At 38.8% G+C, this 20,250-nt stretch overlaps 1 protein-coding gene across 2 annotated transcripts in view; it reads left to right on the top strand.

Annotated features, from left to right (window-relative positions):
* Positions 1-20,250, top strand: part of LOC122078872 (AP-4 complex subunit mu-like) — a 29,818-nt gene that overhangs the window by 3,701 nt on the left and 5,867 nt on the right. The window contains exons 2-10 of one of the 2 annotated variants that reach the window (XM_042645055.1): positions 556-647; positions 971-1,177; positions 1,622-1,825; positions 10,408-10,524; positions 10,637-10,765; positions 12,229-12,355; positions 18,426-18,529; positions 18,639-18,743; positions 18,837-18,931. In XM_042645055.1, coding sequence (XP_042500989.1) covers positions 556-647; positions 971-1,177; positions 1,622-1,825; positions 10,408-10,524; positions 10,637-10,765; positions 12,229-12,355; positions 18,426-18,529; positions 18,639-18,743; positions 18,837-18,931 — 1,180 coding nt within the window. The remainder of the gene's footprint in view (positions 1-555; positions 648-970; positions 1,178-1,621; positions 1,826-10,407; positions 10,525-10,636; positions 10,766-12,228; positions 12,356-18,425; positions 18,530-18,638; positions 18,744-18,836; positions 18,932-20,250) is intronic. The other variant, XM_042645056.1, reaches the window with a different exon arrangement.

Below are 20,250 nucleotides of genomic sequence, written 5' to 3'. Positions count from 1 at the left end.
CATATAGTCATATACTGCAAACCTGGAGTGCCCAATGCCTTGGGTTTCCTAGTCACCGTGACTATGATTTTGAGATGGAAAATGTCACACTTTTCATGTTAAAAAGCCATTTCTCTATAAAAAATAGAGAATTTCTCAAGTTTAAGCACTCAATCTGATTAAATTCTTGGAGTGACTTTTTTATTTCCATAAGAAAAATTAGTGATATTCTATTCTTGTTAGTTAAGAGAGACCTTGATTGATATTTTTTCTAATCTACAGCTTATTTCTTATCTAATTTTGAAAAGGGGAAATACAAAACAAAAAAAGATACATAAACATCTATGTATGAGTACTTTTTGTTCTTTGTTGTCACTTTAATAAAGTCAGGTTTACTTTTCCTCTTCAATTGTGTGGATTTTTTTTTTTTTTTATTATTGTACTTAGTCGTGGTTTTCTTGTGCTTTTGCTAATGGGCATCACTTGATTTAGAATTTTATACAGGTTTGGTTTCACTACTCAGAATTCCTATATGACATAATAAACTTAGCATTACTTCTGTTTACATGAATACAGACCGTGGTGATGTACCAAAAGGAAGTGCAGAGATATTTTTTCGCAAAGTAAAGTTTTGGAAGGAAGATGAAGAGGAGGCGCCACCTGTTTTTGTAGGTATTTGTTTGTAGATTGGTTAAAAGTTAATTCTTTTCTCTAGTACGTATAACGAATGAAGATATGGTGTGGTGATGACTGACAATGGTAAACATGAAAGCTCATTAGCCCCCACAAACCTTCCTAAGTAGTCTGCTGTTATCCAATCTTTCAATAATTCCTTCATCTAGGCCAGACTTGGAAATAAGTCTTGAAAATAGGGTGAACATGTGGTTTTGTTAAACTTTATGGAAAATCCTCAATTATTCATTTTGTTGGCCTCGTTCTTCGAACCACTGATTCTTTCATTTTAAAGATTTTACAAGATGTGTCCTTGTAGGAGGCTATGCCACTGCTTGTGGAAAGCACCCATTTGAATTGGCCCTGTGGAAATGAAGATAACTACTGTTATAATTGTGGAAGAGACTACACAGACCCAAGGGACTCAGCTGCTCTAAGTCAAGTATCAAGAAGGTGCACTGGGCAGAGCCTTTGCTCAGCTAAAGCTTGGGAGTTGGTTCTGTGCAGAGCTGCTTTTGGTTTATTTGTAATTGTTTGAGCTACTTTTTGGTTCATTTTCATTGAATTTATGTGGAAAATTCTATGATCTCAAATTTGACCACTTACAACATAGCTGCTTTATTGCAGCAACTTTTAAATATACCTTACAAAAGTTGAAAAAAGAAAGAAGGAATGAAAATGAATATTTTGTTAGTGCTCATGCTCCATCACAATGAACTAACATCTAACATTTGATTTCATTTCTCTCCATGACAATGATATCTACCTTCTCATATGTCTCCAGTCTTCATTACATATTCCTGTTTAATGCATTATTATTTTTTAATATTTTAAGCATCCCCATTGTTTATTCTTAGGTCCTAGTGTCCGAATGATCTGATGATTAGCTAATTAAATTTCCGGTCTCTGTCTGTTCTTCTTCTGAAACTTATTGGCAATTTTTTGTGTCCCCCATGCATGATATGAATAGAACTTGGATGGGGTGAACTACTTTCATGTGAAGGTTGCTGGACTGCTATTCGTTTCGACTACAAGAGTTAATGTGTCACCCTCTCTTGTTTTAGAGCTGTTACAACGCATTGCACGTGTCATTAAAGATTACCTTGGTGTTCTAAATGAAGATTCATTAAGAAAGAACTTTGTTCTTGTCTACGAATTGCTTGATGAAGTGATTGTAAGTATTGCCTCATTACATCTTGTTTTAGAAGAAATGTTTTAGAGCAAGTCAAGTATAAGTTTCTGCATCTTTCTGCTGTTTTGATGCTATTAAACTATATGATGCATCTTTTTAACAAACCTTCTTGGCTAGTCAGCAGTGTGGTAGTTTCTGCAACAATACTGAAGCAGTTGTATGTTCTTTATTCAGTTCTTTTTTTTTTTTTTTTGAAAGTTGAAACATGAAGTAGTTCATGAGGTGGCATGTATCTTGATTAGAAAGCCAATGCTTGTTGATGCTTTAAATCCATTGGAATGTTTGTATGGTCCTCTGTTTAGAATAGTTTTTAGTATTTTTACGAGTTGTTATATATAGGAATGTGTAATTTCCTAGAATATGAAATTGAAAACATAAAAAAATAAAAAAGGGGGTTTTTCTTTGGGAAAGTGAAGTTCTGGGTGCTTGTCTGTCAGGAATGCCTACTTTATCTCCATCTAACTATGTTATTACATATAGGAAGGCGTGGAAGTTAGAGTTCTCCTGTGAAGTCCATGATCTTAATTTACAATCGATGTTTTGGGAGTTGTAAAATGTGTTGATGATGTACTGGGATTCCGGGAATGATAGCAGGGATTAATGGATTTGTCTTGGAGAGCTCAATTGTACATATTCAACCAAGAAGGGGATGGGGGTTGTTTTGTTGAAAATAAAAATTTCATTCAGTCATTTTCTTAGTTATTTCCAGCTGAGCTTTACTCCTAGTATCTTCTCTTCTTCTGCTTAGTTTGATGTTCATTCAGTCATTTCTTTAGTCCTTATTTATGGTGACAAGAATGCCTAGGAGAAGGCATTGCAACAGGGTAATGGTAATGCAACCTAGGGTTTCCAAATTCAAATTTTGGTCAGTATGGGTCCTCAGATAACAAAAAAATATAAAGTAACTGTGGCAATCTCGTAACTTCTGAAAACAGCTTAGGACCCTATAAGGATGAAAAAAAGGATCTTGGGGTGGAGGGGTAAATAAATTTAAGAGAATGACTTTTCTGGAATTCAATTTAGAATAGGGGTAAAGTATAATCACTTTGCAAAATCAAGGGGCTTTGAGTAATGGAGGACAATTCTGTTGTCGTAAATTTCAGAACTACTCACCTTCAGCCTCTCGATATCTGTTTGCTTACAGTAGTATAGTTCCGCTCGAGGTGATGGAACTCTCTCAAATTAAATCTGTTTGAATTGAAATTTCAGGTCAGGATTTGCAACTCATGGACCTCGTAAGAATGACCAATAAGAGAGCCAAAGGATGCGTAATAAAATACTATTATTTCTGCAACTAAGTCTGGTGGTAGGACACCAAGCCGTGTCTGAGTTTTGATTTGGAACTTGCTATACCAATAGGATTTTGGACTGGGATTTGCAAGGACGGTCACCCCAGGATAGCAACTCTATGCCCTGAATTTGAGGCTGAAACTATAAGACCTGGGAGAGATTGACTCCTCTTTTACCCGCAACTTACATCAGAACAGAGTCCAACAGTGAGGAGAAATGACGAGGATAATTAAGAAGGATAAGCGTAACTAAACCTCTGCTTGATGACCAGAACCTGTGAAGAAGAAGAAGAGAAGAGAACTGAGAGAATACGATAGGAGACAAAGGGGGGAGAATCCTGCCTGGGCCACGATAATAGGATTCAGTAGTTCTATCATGGTCTAGTCTCACTACATATATTGCATTATGAAACCTACTCTGAGGCAAAGTCTAATTACATACAAAGATAAAGTAAATAATTAAATAACAAAGACTAAAGGTAGCTCAAATCAAACTCCCCTAAACCCTCTCTGTCTCGAGATTTAACAAGGACCAAGACTTCTCATGGTACACTTTAACCAGGAGAACAAAGGAGAAGTAAGAAGGAAATAGACTGAACCGAAGTTAAAGGGAGAGAGCAGACCTGGGAAGGAGGATTAATCACAATGCTAGAGAGACAAGAAGATATCTCGGCCAGCGGAGCAGCATGCTAAACTCAGAAAATTTCAATTCATTCGACTGTGAATAGTTTGATGGATTACATGCATATTTAAAGACTTGTAAACAGAAACTAAACCAATTCATACTCTTTGACTGAAGTAGAGTTTGAATCAAACTCAACTACATGGCTCTTAACTCACTGGTAACAGAAAGATAATGATAAAATATTAAACTCCTAACTGAAAAAAAAAAAAAAAAAAAAAAAAAAACCTAAATGCCCTATAGGACCAAGTGTGCATTAGTGCATCAGATGGAAGTGGCAAGAGATGAAGGGCTGCAACAATGCATGGGAGAGTTGATGAATTAGCTAAAATCCTTTTGCATTAGGTAAAGAATTAGCACTCCCATCTCTCTCTTTGTCCACCCTCTCATGTCCTTCGGTTCCAAGCCCTCCAAATTCTTCGACATGTGGTCCTTCCATCAGGATTTCCTCCCCCTTGTCAGCGAAGCTTGGGCATCCCCTTTCCCCCCCTAATTGCTTTTGCAAAAAAGCTGAAGAATGTCAAATCTGCTCTTAAAAGTTGAAATTCCATTTGGAATTCCAACACTTTTGGGAATATCAATGATCGAATCCTCTGCTAGCAGAATAAGCTTGATCTTATCTAGTCCAGGCTTAGGACTGATCTCCTTAATCCTCCCCTTGCAGATGAGGAGAATTGGTTGCATTGGAGCTATCCTCTCTTCTTACCCAGGTGGAAAGCTTCCTCCGCCAAAAATCTAGAATCAAATGGTTTGAGATTGGTGACTCCAACTCAGCTTACTTCCACAGATCTCTCAAAGCCCGCACCAATATCAATTTCATTCCCTAGCTTGTCTCTAACTCTGGCATTGAGCTTCTCTCTCTTAATTACATCAAAGCGGAAGTTGTTTCTTACTTCTCTGACCTCTCCCATCCTTCTCCTCCCTCCCTCTCCCCTTGCCTATCTCCTCAGGAAATTCGTTCCTGAAAATCTTCGGCCTTCCCTCCAGGCCATTCCTTTTGATGATGAGATCATTGCTGCTATCCTATCCCATAAGTCCAGCAAAGCCTATGGTCCTGATGGCTTCAATATGGGATTCTTCTCTGCTTGTTGGAGTATCATCAGAGATGATCTCATTCTTGCCATAAGAAGTTCTTAAACTTAACCCTTCCCAGATCAAAGGTGTCAAGCATACCTTTCTCTTTCTCATCCCTAAGAGGGTGCCCTGTCCATGCCTGACTTTAGGCCCATCTCTCTCTGTTACCTTCTGTACAAATTTATTGTCAAAATCCTATCCAACAAACTCTAATCTGTCATTGATTCTCTTGAGAGCCCCAACCAATCTACGTTTATTACTTGCAGAAGCATTGTTGACAACATCATCCTTTGCCATACGATTGTTAGGGGTTTTGACCTTACATCCCATTCTTTTGTTGCTCTGCTTAATATTGATATTCACAAGGCGTTTGACTCAATCCGATGGATCTCCAAAGTATTGCTTCAGATATCCTTTCCCCCCTCCTTTGTCTATTGGATTCTCTTACTTTTCTTCTCCCTACTTTTCTATCTTGGTTAATGGGAGCCTTGTGGGATACTTTACTGACATCCGTCAAGGTTGTCCTCTCTTCCCCTTCATCTTCTCTCTCGCCCTTGAGGTTCTCTCCCATCCCATCCAATCTTCCACTAACCAACACCTCATCTCCAAGTGTAAATGTCTTTTGCTCACCCACCTTACCTTCGATGATGATCTCATGATCTTCTTCAAAGCCGACCACCCTTCTCCTGTCTCCAACATTGTCTTCCCTTCGTCTTTTTTCTGGCCTCCACTTTTTAACTCGCTCAAATCCAAGCTCTTCCTTTCTGGCGTCTCTAATGCCTGTAGAGATCTACTTCTGGCCATCTTTGGCTTCTCTATTGGTTCTCTTCCTGTGAAGTACCTAGGGCTTCCCTTGATCACTTCCATGCTCTCCTCTCACCATTGCTCACCCTTGCTTGATCTTATGAGGAAGAGGCTCTAGCGCTGGAAAGGAAAGCTTCTCTCGTATGTTGGTTGATTGATTCTCATCAAATCAGTCTTCCAATCTTCTTACCTCTGTTGGTTCAATATTTTCATTCTCTGTTTGGCCACTACAAATGCTATTGATTCTCTCCTTTGTTCCTTCCTCTGGAAAGAGATTGATTCCTCAAAATTCCTTCACCCCTTGAGTTGGTTAAAGATTTATAGGCCCAAAGCAGTGGGAGGCTTAGGGATCAGATAAATCCAAGATGTCATCTCTGTTAGGATCTTGTAGCTCATTTGGATAATTGCCTCTAAGCATAACTGCATAAGTAGCATATGGGTTTCTTGGATCTACTCCTACCTTCTAAAAAATGATTCTCTTTGGATTGTCTCCCTCGTTAGATGCCTCTTGGATTTGGCATAAGATTCTTAGCGTTAGACCTTCTGCTTTAGGAGCTATTTCCTATTCCATTGGTGATGGGTCTTCCACTTCTCTTTGGATGGACCCCTAGCACCCTCTGATATTCTGCTCCCCCTGATTTTCCCTAGATCCATCTACTCCTTTGGGCTGAGTAGATTGGCCTCAGTTGCGTCCATCCTTTCGGATAATGGATGGTCCTCCCCCCTCCCCATGCTGACCTTTGGTCTTCCCTTCCACCCATCCCTCCTGGACATCGTAGAAGGAATAATAGGGTTATTTGGCTTCCCTTTCCCCAAGGATCATTCTCCTCTGCCTCTGCTTGAGATTTTATACATTCTAAAGGTCCCATTGTGCCATAGCACAAAACTATCTGGTTTAGAGGCCATATCCCGCGCCACAGCTTCACAACCTGGCTTGCTCTCTCTTAATGCCTCCCCATTCAGTCCTTCCTAATTCATTGGCATATTCATGTTCCCCCCTCTTGCTGTCTTTACTGGAATGGCATTGAAGATGTTGACCATCTCTTCTCTTGTCCCTTCACCTACTCTGTTTGGAAGAAGGTCCTTAGTTCCTGTTGGCCATCCACAGAAGAATCCTTCCCTTGTCTAGAGAATGGATCTGGAATGACATGACTTTTGGTAGGCATACCATTTGTGATTCTATTGGAAAGCTTGCTTTTGGGGCCACTATTAGCCATATTTGGGTAGAGTGTAATCTGCATAGATGGACTTCCAAATCCAGGTTGTTTGAAAAGATTTGGAAAGCCATCTACTTTGAGTTCAGCTTTAAGATAGGTTGCATTCTTTAGGTCTGATTTTAGACTCCCCAAGGATCGTGATTGTGTTAGAGTTTATGTAATAAGGGTATTTTAGGAACAAATTTGTTATATTCTTGTCTCTTATTTTATTTTGTATTTTCCCCCTTTACCTCCCTAGGGAGGTGTATGTAATTCATTTCATATTTTTAGTGAAGTAATATATATGTAGTAGAGAATATTTTCTCTGCACACAACATTGTACCACCTCTTTTGTTCTCTCTTCTGCTTCAACCTTCTTCTCTCCTCACGGTTCTCAGCTCTCCCTTCTCTTGTTCTCTTGCTCTCTTGCTCTCTTACATTCTCTACATTCTAACTCTTCACACCCCTCCAACCCCACCCACCCCACCCACCCCCACCCCACAAAAAAAAAAAGGTAAAGAATCTTTATATCTTCTGGTGCTTTTGAGAAATTCTTTGGTTTCAAAAATATGCTAGAAGATCACCATGCAAAGCTTGCTGTAATGGCTCCGGAGTCATGCTTCTTGAGCATTGTGGGATGAAGTCAAAGTTAGTAATCAACTGGTTGAAAGAAGGGGAAGAAAAGAAGGATAAAGTTTTCTGGTTCAGAACCAAACCTGTGGTTCTGTTCTGGTTCACCCAGGGGATCTAAACTTATGGCTAATTTCAGAATCTTTATTTGCTTTATTTTAATATTGTTGAGTTGTTTAGCCAGGCTGGGATATCTCCATTCCTGTTTCAAGTTATTCTCTTTTTAAATTAAGTGGTGTCAGTTAAGGAAACTCCCACAGAAACTGGTTGATTGGGATCTGTTTCCTTGTCAACTTTGGGTTTTATTTGTTAAGTGTTTGAGTCAGAGTGACTCTCCAATACAGCCTGCGATAGGAATGATTTCTAGTCTGTTTAAGTTTATTTTATTTCCTTGTTGAGTCATGATTGGCTACAGCCTTTCAGCTTTAGAGTTTATTTCAGTTTATAGCAGTTTTATATGTAAAGGCCCAACAGCCTCCAGCGACTGAAAATTTAAGGAAGAAGCTTTGGCTGCTTTTCGTGTATGTGGATTTCAGAATTCCGACTACTCTTGTGAGATTCAAGAGTCTACTGCTGTGGATTTCAGAAGCGGGTCTCTGTGGATTCGTATAATTTTTTTTTTCTAAACCAGGAACTTATCTGGGTACCCCTGGCCGGACCCTAATATTTTATTAGGCGGATTCCTGATCAACATATCTCTCTTTTTTCCCCCCTCCATTCTCTTTCCTCCATCAACATAGGTCAGTGCTCCTGCACTTTTCCACTTGTGCATGCTTTTCCTCACTTCTCTTAATTCTGTTTCATTATGTACATGCTGTGGTATATCTCTAGTTTCTCTTTTGTTTTCCGGTTTCTTATTTCAGATCAGATTCAAATCCATCAACTTCTATCGATTTCTAAGAATCCTTCTTCCTGCCAACTACTAAAAAACTCTGTTTCTGAACTGATTTTTTGACTCCAGTTTCAGAGTGTTGTTCGATTGCTATTGCTGAATCTGATAGTTCTGTTCCGTTTTGGACCTGAACTTACCATTGATTTCAGAAATCCTACCCCTACTATGCAGCTTCAATTCTAATTTCTGAAACCAAGTTCTACTTCTGATTTCTGAAACTGATATGCTAGTTCTGATTACAGGTTTTCTGTTTACATACAAATCACCGATTATTACTCTTGAATTCTGGTTTGAAGCTTTAATTCAGTCCTGCGATTCTGTTGTTCTGGAGTTACCTACTCTCGGTAGGATTTCTCTGTAGCTAAGATCTGAGCATCATCAGATTTTACTGAGCCATTCCCCATCTATAATTGACTACTTGACCGGCCCACATCAAACTTCTGCTGGTTGAGTTATTAAAATCTCCTGATTGCTGGATGGGTTCTATTCCTGCAATTATGGTTTCCTAAGGGATTACTGAATCCTAATCTTTAGGACCTAGAAACCCCATTAACTAAGGTTCATTCAATGCATAACAATGGCTTATGCTTTATTATGTCCTTGAAAAATCACTACACGAAAAGTAATTCATTAAACTAACTTTCATTCTAGTTATACGATTTTTCTTTTGTTGCATTGACAATATCCATAGAGCACCAATTTCCACTTGCTGTGGTGACTTTGTGAAACCGTTAGTCCCTATCTTACGTTTGTCAGGTTTGTAATGTCTTTGTAGACCAATATAAAGATAAGATCTTATTCTGACCTTTACTCCCCTGTTGTTATGTCAGGCAATCAGGTTAATGTTAGGGGAATTAGAAGTCATTAATGTGGCCCCCCCGAACCAAAACAATATTGGACAGAGTACATTTCAGTCTTCATCATACAGTATATTTGCTTGGGTATTAGTTTACTTTTTGATGCATATTGTATGTCAATGAAGTATCTCTTTGGTATTTGTCTGAAAAAAAACCTAGTTTATTTACACTAACGCATATTAGAAGAATATCTGAAGTTAGGACACCCATGTGAAGTCAAGTTCCAGTTTCAAGTAATATCTTGGCAGTTGTAAAAGGAATTAATGATGTAGATGGATACCATGGAAGGAATTGTTGGTGATATGATCCAGACTCTAGAGGGAGAGCTTTGCCCACATAATTTTGTCGCTTCTTTCCTGTTCTTTTTGTCTGGATCAAATTATCTTTTTATATTTATGGTCAAGTTCGCCATATATGTGTATGATGGTAGCATGCACTAAAAATTTTTCTTCAGGTAAAATATTAGAAATATCTTGAATATCATAAATAAATTACTTTATAAGTATATAACATAGTTATTGAGGATCTGGTTTTCCTGTACGGATGTTAAGAAATGAATCTCCTTCATGGGCACCTAGATTTTCCATGTGGCATGTCAGAAGAGGCTTAAGATGGATGGGTAGATCCCAAGGTCCCCTTTTCACGTGGAAAATTTCACACGAATCCGAGTTTGCCAAGCGGCAAAATAAGAAACTGAAAAGCCTAGGACTACCAAGAGGGATGCACAAGACTGTAGGGGTTGCGTGGACATAAATGGGAGGGAATGACATCAGAGGGGAGGATAAATGATTGAATTCGATGATAATTTTTGACACATGGCCTATTCAGACCATTCCCTAGATATCTCAAGGTCAGATTGCCACATCACCATTCAACATGGCAAAACTAGGTGTGCCCCGTCAAAGAGATTCTTTCCTAAACGGTCATGTGGGATAACTTTTTGTATTTATCTTTATGTTTGGGTACTTTAGCATTTTTTTTTTTTTTAATTTTATTTTAATCAGGAAAGCTTGATCATCTTTTTACATTCTTGTGACTACTGTAATGGTAAAGAGGATAAAATGATTTTGCAGAAGTTAGCATTTCAGTCTATTTCAGGTGTTCTACATATGTCGGCTGACCATCTTTTTCTTGTGGCAGGACTTTGGTTATGTACAAACGACATCTACTGAATTACTGAAGTCCTATGTATTTAATGAACCAATTGTTGTTGATGCTGCACGTTTGCCTTCCCTTGGCCCTGCTGCCATGTTCATGGTATTGTATTGTCTTGTCAATCTCATTCTTAAATAGATTCTACTTGGCTTACTTCCTAGTTTTATTAATGTCGGTGGACATAATTGGATCCTGCTAAATTTCATTTCTGCAGCAAGGCAACAAAAGAATGCCAGGGACAGCTGTCACAAAATCTGTTGTAGCAAATGAGCCTGGGGGTAGGAAGAGAGAGGAAATATTTGTTGATATTATAGAGAAAATAAGTGTCACATTCAGCTCTAGTGTGAGTGATTTGCATTTTATTCAATTTCATATGTGCTGCTTTTCTATTGTTAATTTGTCAAAAAAGTAAAGATGTTTCCCCCCCCCCCCCTTTTTTTCCCCTGAATCTCTGATACTGCTCTTTTCATTTAAAAAAATTACTATACATGCCTTTAATTATTATTTGTACTTTTATTTTTTCTAAAACAAACATGGCATACAAATTCTTGCTGCATTGGTGATCCACTCTTGTAATACACACTTTCCTCAATTCCCAGCATACAAAATATTTTGTCTACTGAACTGAAGATGCAGAATAATGCAAGGAAGAGCCAAAGTCATTCTTGTGGAAGCTGGTCTGCTCTATGAATTTGTTTCATCTTTTGAGAAACTGGGAAAACCACCTATAGAGGCTCTAAGATTGAATATTTCTCATTTTATGAAAGCTAATATTTCATTCTAGCTCTTCTAATTCTTATGCCATTTTCTCCACTATAGTGTTCATTCTTTTTCTCCCCCTGGCACTTTCATTGGTTCCTTTGCCAATCTTATTTTGTTTCCTTGTTCTCATGTTTAATGTTTCCCTCTTTTATATCAGAGCATATGATGTTGGTCTCCTGCAAAACTTTCCATCAATGACTCCATTCTTCACTTAACATGTAATTATGTTCAATTCAGGTTTTGATTTATGTTGCATGGTATTTAGTTCAGATGCACCCATTTCTCAATTCAACTCAGCTTTATTCCAACTAAATGGGGTCGGCTGCGTGGATCCTTTTTCTCCAATCGGCTATATTCAAATCAGTACTTGTTGTCCTAAGCTATGCTTGTCTTTTCTCTCCACTTTTTCCTGAAGTCATTTTAGGCCTACCTCTAGCTCCTTTAGCTCCTTCATTTTAAATCAAATTATTCCTCCGTACTGGTGCATTAAAAGGCCTCCATTGTACATATCCACTTTTCTGTACTGAAGCATTAAAAGGCCTTAATTGCACATGTCCATAAGACCTCAAACGACTTTCTCACAACTTATCATGTGTCAGAGCTACTCCTGAATTAGCTAATTTTGTTCATTGCTTATTTTATCTTTTATAGTTTTATCACCCATCTATCTCAACATCCTCATTTGAGCTACACTAAGTCTGTTATATGTTGTTTCTTCACTACCCAGTTTTTGAGGTACCCATTTCTGATATTTTTATCAGAACGGGATTTGCCAATCTGTTCTATCTTATGGTGTTTCACATAACTATGTTTACTAATCTTTCACGAGTTAGAACTTTATGGCAGTTTTTTTTTTTTTTTTTTTTTTTACATCTCTATTCATTTTTTCCCCTTAATCTTATTTTTCTTGTAACTACTTGTTTAATAGTAATTTAGTAGCTCATGCTATTTCTTGTTTCATACATGTGATTTCTTTTGTATTAATCCTGCCCTAGCACCTGCTATTTGATCCATGTTTGATGTGATTTAACATTGTTTGAGCAGGGTTACATACTTACTTCTGAAATTGATGGCACCATTCAAATGAAGAGTTATCTTACAGGAAATCCAGAAATCCGTTTAGCTCTTAATGAGGACTTGAGCATAGGGAGAGATGGGAGGTCTATATATGGTATTTTCCAACACAGAATTTCAGTTAATGATTGCCTTTGATCTGCAAATTGTGACTTTCATGTTATAAGTCCAGCATGTAAGAAAAAAGTTATTGGTCTGGCATATCTGGATGAAGAAATATGATGGGCTTCCTTGCATGTTTGATGATGAACAAGTAATCTTTTCATTTACACTTCAGTGGTTTAGATGGATAGATTGATTTTTCGTTTGGTATCCTGACAGTTCCATACTGTGGGAGTTTGGAGCGAATATGAATATTTAGGAGTTAATTGCAAAAGCTCCATAAGTTCGGGGCATATTAGAGTGCAAGTGCATATATTGTGTATGTATGTTGGGTGGCATATTTGTGAATATGAGTGCTAGAAAAAATTCTAGGATCCATGCAAGAGGGTTTGGATAAAGGACCACCAATGAACCCGACCCCATTTTGTTGGGATAAGGCTGGGTTGAGTTGTATGTGAGTATCAAATACATAATTTATAAAGGGACGTCAGTTATTGATAGTTTTGGTTCTTTAATTACTTAATGTTCAGAGAGCGTGTGTGACATAAATGGTGTAGTTATTGATACCTAGTTACAATTATATCTGTAATTAACGTGTACGTTGAAGGCTACTAAATGCTGTAAGGAGTGATGTGGTGCAGGTTAGAGGAGCTAGAAGAACAAGGGGGTCAGAGAATCACCTGAGTAGAAGCGGCGAGGGGACACATGGATGGCTTTGGGTCAGAAAAAAATATTGACTTTAACGAGAGTTGAATTGTAAAACAGGATTCATTAGCTGCCCCATTTACTTAGGATAAGGTGAGAAGTCTCACTGTATGATCAGTAATGATAAGGGAAACAAGTTTTAATTACGCCAATAATTTAACTGTTTTATTGGTTAATGTGGATGGGTGTGTGAAGGGAGGACAATATGACATTTATCAATGGAATGCGACAGATTGGGATTTTATATATCTTATTGTCATGTGGAAAACCTTAGGAATATGTGGTGTTACCTGGTTAACTAGGTTGTCAAAATTATGAACACAAGGAAGATGCCAGATGATTGGAGGAGAAGCATTGTAGTCTCAGTTTACAAAACTAAAAGGAGATATTAAAAGCTGCAATAACTATAGAAGCATTAAACTACTGAGTTATACTAAACTGTGGGAGAAGGTTATTGAAGCCCGCTTAAGAAAACAAACCAAGATCTCAGAAAACCTATTTGGAGATTTATGCTAGGTAGATCTATGACAAAGGCTATCTACCTACTGAGGAGGATCATGGAAAGTTATAGATCCCACAAGAAGAATCTCCACTTGATCTTTATTGACATAGAGAAAGCATATGACAGAGTTCCTAGAGATTTAATTTGGCATGTCCTGGTAAAAAGAGAGGTATCAAGTACGTATGTGGATAAAATTAAGGACATGTATGAGGGCGCGGTGACTGGTCTTATTTCTATTGGAGGTCAGGGTAAGGAATTCCCAATTATGATTGGATTACATCAAGGATCAGCCCTAAGCCTATTTGTTTGCTTATCATAGATGAGTTAACCAAGAGCATTTTAGACGAGGTCCCCTGGTGTATGCTCTTCGCAAATGACATCGTTTTAGTGGATGAGATTAAGGTGAGGTTAACACTAAGTTGGAGCTTTGGAAATCAAACTCGGAAACAAGAGGTTTTAAGATTAGTAGAGTTCGAAGACGGAATATGTCAAGTGTAACTCTAGCCACTCTATGATGGATATTGATATGGTGAAACTTGAGGAGACAAAGTTACTATTTTAGATATCTGGGGTGTACCATAATTTAAGAAGGTGACATAGAGGATGATATCTCACAGAGAATTAAAGTGGGATGGATGAAGTGGAGAGGTGCATCCAAACTCTTATGTGATTGGTGTATCCCTTTAAAGCTTAAGGAAAAATTTTATAGGACTGTTGTACGTCCAGCTATGATGTATAAGGCGAAATGTTAGGTAGTCAAGAAAAGTGTAGAATTGGGGAAATTTGGACTTGTGGCTTAATGGGCACTGTCCTTCCTTTATTTATAGCAGAAATAGTAGTCCTAATCCTTACACGAGTAGGAGTCCTAATCCTTTCATGAATAGTAGTCTTAATTGCATTGTTTAACACTCCCTCTCAAGTTGGTGCATGGATATCAGTCATACCCAACTTGGACAAAATAAAATAAAAATATTTACTACTAAGTCCCTTTGTGAGGACATCGGCTAACTGATCTTCACTTCGCACAAAAGGGATACAGATCAGTCTTTGCTCTAACTTCTCTTTGATGAAATGCTATCAATCTCGACATGCTTGGTACGATCATGCTGAACAGGATTGTGTGCAATACTGATGGCTGACTTATTATCACAATATAGTAACATCGGCACCTGGATGGATACACCCAGGTCATGAAAGAGACCCTGAATAGAACCCGACTCAGCAATAGGTGAGAGGGAACCATCAGCAATACGAACTTTGGTGTTACCTGAAGAGGGACAATAGGTAGAAAAGAAGGTATGTAAACTGGTCATGTGATCAGTAGCCCCAGAGTCAATTATCCAGGATTGGGAGGCTATGGATGCTCTAGGGCCACAAACTATTGTACCTGAGTGGCTGAGTGGGCTAAGTGGGAGGTAGTGATTGTTGGCAGAGAAGAGGTAGTAGCAGCAGTAGAGGATCCCATCTGAGTTAACAAACGACGAAGCATAAACATTTTGTCAGTAGAGAAGGATGCACCTGCATTAGTGGAGCTATTAGAATCAATTGTAGTCTCGGACTGATTTGCCTGAGTGGTCTTCCCACAACCTTGATTACGCCCACGAGAATTAATAGGACGTCCATGAAGCTTCCAACACTTCTCCCTTATGTGACACTCCTTGCCACAAAAGTCACATTTAACAATCGGTTTGTTGGAAGAGGATGAAGTAATAGGTCGGGAACCTGTACCAGTAGAAGAAACAATAGCGGATTGATCTTGGGAAACAGGTTGTAACATCTCCAATCGACATTGTTCCTCAACCTGAATGATTGAATGGGTTTCTTCAAGGGTGGTTGATGGATCATGATTAAACACATTAGCCCTAATCTGATCATATTCCACATTGAGACCTGCCAAGAAATCATAAACGTGGAGCTCCTCTTTATGCTTCTTAAACCTAACAACCTCAGCCTCACAAACAGGTTGATAAGTCTGATAATAATCAATTCCATTCCTCATATTCTGCAGATCAGAGTAATATTGAGCCACATAAAGCTCTCTCTAAGTAGCTCGATGAACCTTCTTCGTCAGTTCAAAACACTGGGCACGCTTACCCACTTGAGAATAAGTGGCCTTAGTTGCTTTCCAAAATTTAGCAGCAGAATCCGGTAACAGATATGTCTGAGCAGTAGAAGACGACATATAATTAATAAGGTAGGACATTACCATCCAATTGGCAGCATCCCATTTGTCCTGAGCAGGACCTACAGTAGAAGGGCGTACGAATCACCTGTGAGAAATCTGGCATAACCATGACCAGCAATCGACAGGTAGTAAGACCGAGACCAAATCAGATAGTTGCTTCCATCCCACTTGATGGTGCTAGTAGGGAAGAGAGGGTAATCATGGCCGGAGGAATGACCCCTGCTTCCTGAGTAACTGATATCCCGGAATCTTTGGATGCCATAGGTGCAGGTTCAGCAAGCAATCACAAGAGATGATGACCAAGCCAGAGCTTATTAAGCATAAGAAACTTCAAGACAAAGGCCCCCAATGGGAGAACACACACCACTAAGGGAGAGAACTGAGGAGAGGAAAAATTGTCCCCTTTACAGAGTTTTTTTTTTTTTTTAAGAGTGGAAGATGGACTAGGGCATGGTTTGGTTTGGTTGGGTTGGGTTTAGGTCTAGGTGAGTTGAGTTAAGTCTAGTCGGTTTAGGATTGGGTTTGGTTGGGTTGGTTTAAGTAGTCGGTTTAGGTAGTTTAGGGGTTGGGTTGGTTTAAGTAGTCAGTTTAGGTGTTTTAGGTTTAGGTCATCTTCTTCCAAATCTGCTTTCTCTTTGGAGATAGCAGCGGCAAAGAGGGTTTGAAGGTGTGCAGGCAGACAAAGAGGATTCGAAGGGGCACAATCCTTCCTTTATTTATAGCAGAAATAGTAGCCCTAATCCTTACATGAGTAGTAGTACTAATCTTTTCATGAGTTGTAGTCCTAATTACATTATTCAATAAAAAGTCATATTGAGAAGCTATGTGTGGCTGAGATGAGGATATTAAGATTGATGTGTGGTAAAAATAGGAAGGATAAAGTAAGGAACGAGCATATTAGAGCTGTTCTAAGAGTGGTCCCGATCAAAGACAACCTCCGTGAAAGTTGTTTGAGGTGGTATGGCCATGTTCAAAGGAGGCCTGAGGACACCCCAATAAGGAGGAGCAATTGGATCCGGATTGAAGGAGCCAAAGGAGCTAGGGGTAGGCCTAAAATGATCATAGACGAAGTGGTGAGGAATGACATGCATAGCCTTGGTCTTGTCCAAGTATGACCTTGGATAGAACCTATTGGAGGGTAGGGATCCATGTAGCCGACCCCATTTAACTGAGATTTTCCTAACTATTGGGTTATGCGGTTATGCCTCTTTCCTCTTACTCATCTTCCCATCCCTCCCCTCCCCCACTTTTGTTTGTACATTTTCTATTTTGTTTTGCATGGATCCTTGTAGCCGACCCCATTAAGTTGGGATAAGGCTGAGTTTGTTGTTGTTGTTGTATTGCTATGTGGGGAATAGAGGAAAACATAGTCATTTGTGTTGAAATAGGGAGAAACTATGTGGAGTGGGACAATTTTGACATTGTTCAAGCATGTTGTGGTTGTGAATTTGCTCCACGCACCTGAGGAATGGCACCACCTTGCACAGTTTTAGAAGATTTAGCATGTCTTCTTTGTATTTATTTATTTATTTTTTGGATGAATAAATAAATTCATTACCAAGCAAGAGGAAATAAGGGAAAGGGAGGAGGGGATAGGGGGCCGAAGGCTACAAACCAAAAGGAGAAAAAACCCTGGGCTAGCAGCTAAATGGGGGGGGGGGGAACTGCTAAACAAGGGGAACAACAAAAAGAGGCTAAGACAAGATAGTCAAGGGAGACCCCAGGATACAAATCTCTAACATTTTTAAGCCGGATTGAGACTAATTTGGAACTGATGTCTGAGTAGATGGCTTTCCAAATCTCATCAAAGGATCTGGAATTGGAAGTCCATCTACGCAGGTTACGTTCCATCCAGATATAATTGATGGTGGCACAAAAGGCGAGCTTTCCGATAGTATCACAAATGGTAGCTCCTGAAAAATTTATGTCAACCCAAATCCATTCACGACTCAAGGGGAGAATAATTCTTCTAGAAGGCCAGCAGTGGCTGAGGACCCTTTTCCAAATTGAAGAGAAGGGATAGGAGAAGAAAAGATGATCTGTGAGGCATTCCAACATAGGCAATAGGAAGGGGAGACCCGAATATGTTGGTGGAGAAGGAAAGACTGCGTATGGAGGCAGCTAGAGATGGCGCACCAAGCTGTGAAGCTATGGCGGGGGATATGGCTTTTGAACCAGATAATGCCCCTCCATGGAACAAGAGGATCTTTGGAATGAATAAATCCCAAGCTTAGGCAGAAGAGAACTCTCCCATGGAAGAGGGAAGCGAACAGATTTTATCCTCCTTTCCTCTATGGGGAAAGGAGGGAGGAGTCGGGGTGCTCGAGGGATTGAAAAGGTAGGTGAAGTAGGAAGCAGCTTCTGGTTTGATGTCAGCAGGGATATTGAGGATGGATCCATCCTGGAATGAACTCTTGGAAATGAAGTTGGAGTTTGATCTAGCCTTGTGGGATCTGAAAGAAAGCAGAATTAGAATCCTCCCCCACTGGAGTAGAGGTTTGGTGAAACAAGTGCATATTCTTTTGTTTTTCTTTTCTAAATTTGCATCTGACTTGTTCTATTGTACTACATATGTCTGTTACTTGTGTATCTGATTCTTTTTGGAATTGTCATTCATTGTCGAATTTGGAATACTGTTTTACGTCATGTCGTTGATGCTCTTTTCTGCAACAGACTATAGCAGTTCTGCTGGAGGAGGCGTGGTTATTCTAGATGATTGTAACTTCCATGAGTCTGTCCATCTTGATAGTTTTGACATTGACCGAACTTTGACTTTGGTGAGTCAAATTACGACACTATAATCATAAAGGTTATTTTAATTGAAGTGATGCTTTTATTTTCCCAGTTGATCACAGCAGTATGTCACACTCCGCTTATGTTTTACAGGTACCCCCGGACGGTGAATTTCCTGTCATGAACTACCGTATGACCCAGGAGTTCAAGCCTCCTTTCCGTATCAATGCCTTGATTGAAGAAGCAGGGTCCTTTAGGGTGAACATACTTGATTTTCTTGTAGTACAAAACTTTGCATGAGACTGCCTTCTGATTTAGATAAGGTCTAACACTCTATCGTCTTTGTCTTAGGCTGAAGTGATCCTTAAAATTCGTGCTGATTTCTCCTCAAACATCACTGCAAACACAATTTTAGTACAGATGCCAGTGCCAAAATATACTAATAGGTATCCTTCCTTTCTTGCTTTGTATTTTTGTTTCCCTGTGTGATCATGGCTTCAATAGTTTCCAATATTGAACAGGCGAGTATTGTTTCATGTTTTGGAATCTGAGACTAATTGCTACGTAAGATTTTACTCTATCTATTTTAATAATTCTTATTCAAGAAGTATCATGCCATTGTTACAAATAAGAAGAGGGGAAAGAGGAGACATTAGAGAAAAAATAAAGGAAAGAAAACTAATGGTTTTGGTTAGTTCTAACTTTGAGACATGCCATCATATTTATTGTAAAAGAGTCGAGTACAATAAGAAAAGATTGTAAACCATAATTACCCTATGGTAGACAAAACAACAGACTACAGACAATAGACTAACTAGAACCAGTAACTATAACTAATAAACAAGAACCACAACTAATAGAGGTCCATGACTAACACCTAGCAACTATAACACTCCCCCTCAAGTTGGAGCATATATGTCTCCTATGCTTCCGCTTTGACAAAAAATTGGCAATAATTTTTAGAGCCAAACTTGAACACATATAACCATCGTAGAAGCCATTGGATGTCAAATAACAGAATTGCATGATATGTCAAATAACAGAATTGCATGATAAATCTTCTTCCAGTCGCAACACTTCATAAACATATCAACTGCCAACAACAGAGATATAGAAATAATCTTTGTAATGAAGAAATATCCAGATAACAATATAAGTGGCAAAAAATATCAGCCACATGCCAAAAATCGGCAGCAGTAGGAGATAAAATCATCTCTGCAGGACAGAAAACATTAACAACAATAGCGAAAGCCCAGAAATAGCAGCAGCATAAGATGAATAAATCATCACTGCAGGCCAGAAATTTGAAATCTTCTACTAGAAGAACTTAAGACAAACAGTAGGGAGGAATCTTCAACACAAAGAACTCCAGGAAAATAAGAAATCCACAATAACAAATTTTCAACAAGAAGCTAGAATCTTCAATCAGAAGACATAATCATCACTAAGAAGGTGGGACCTTTTATAAGCACTTAAACAAATAATCTTTAATAAGGAGTAAAAAACAATATATTTCAATAAGAAGAGAAATAATCTCCAAGGGGGAGAAACAAATAATCTTCACGAGGAAGCCAGAGGCAAAAATATTCATAAGCTGATATGCAGATAATGCAACAGGAAGAAATCTTCTTCCGGCATAACCATGTAGTACTGCACGTGTAGTACTATACGTGGAAAAATATTTCAGGGGATGAAAACAAAGAAAAACTTGTGCAGTCCCAATATTGCAGCAATGACCAATGCTTAACTCGATAAACGAGACCAT

Source organism: Macadamia integrifolia, chromosome 5, assembly GCF_013358625.1.
Source record: "Macadamia integrifolia cultivar HAES 741 chromosome 5, SCU_Mint_v3, whole genome shotgun sequence".
Lineage (NCBI taxonomy): Eukaryota > Viridiplantae > Streptophyta > Magnoliopsida > Proteales > Proteaceae > Macadamia > Macadamia integrifolia.
Note: the sequence above shows the minus strand (reverse complement) of the source record. Positions and strands in the feature narration are given on the sequence as shown.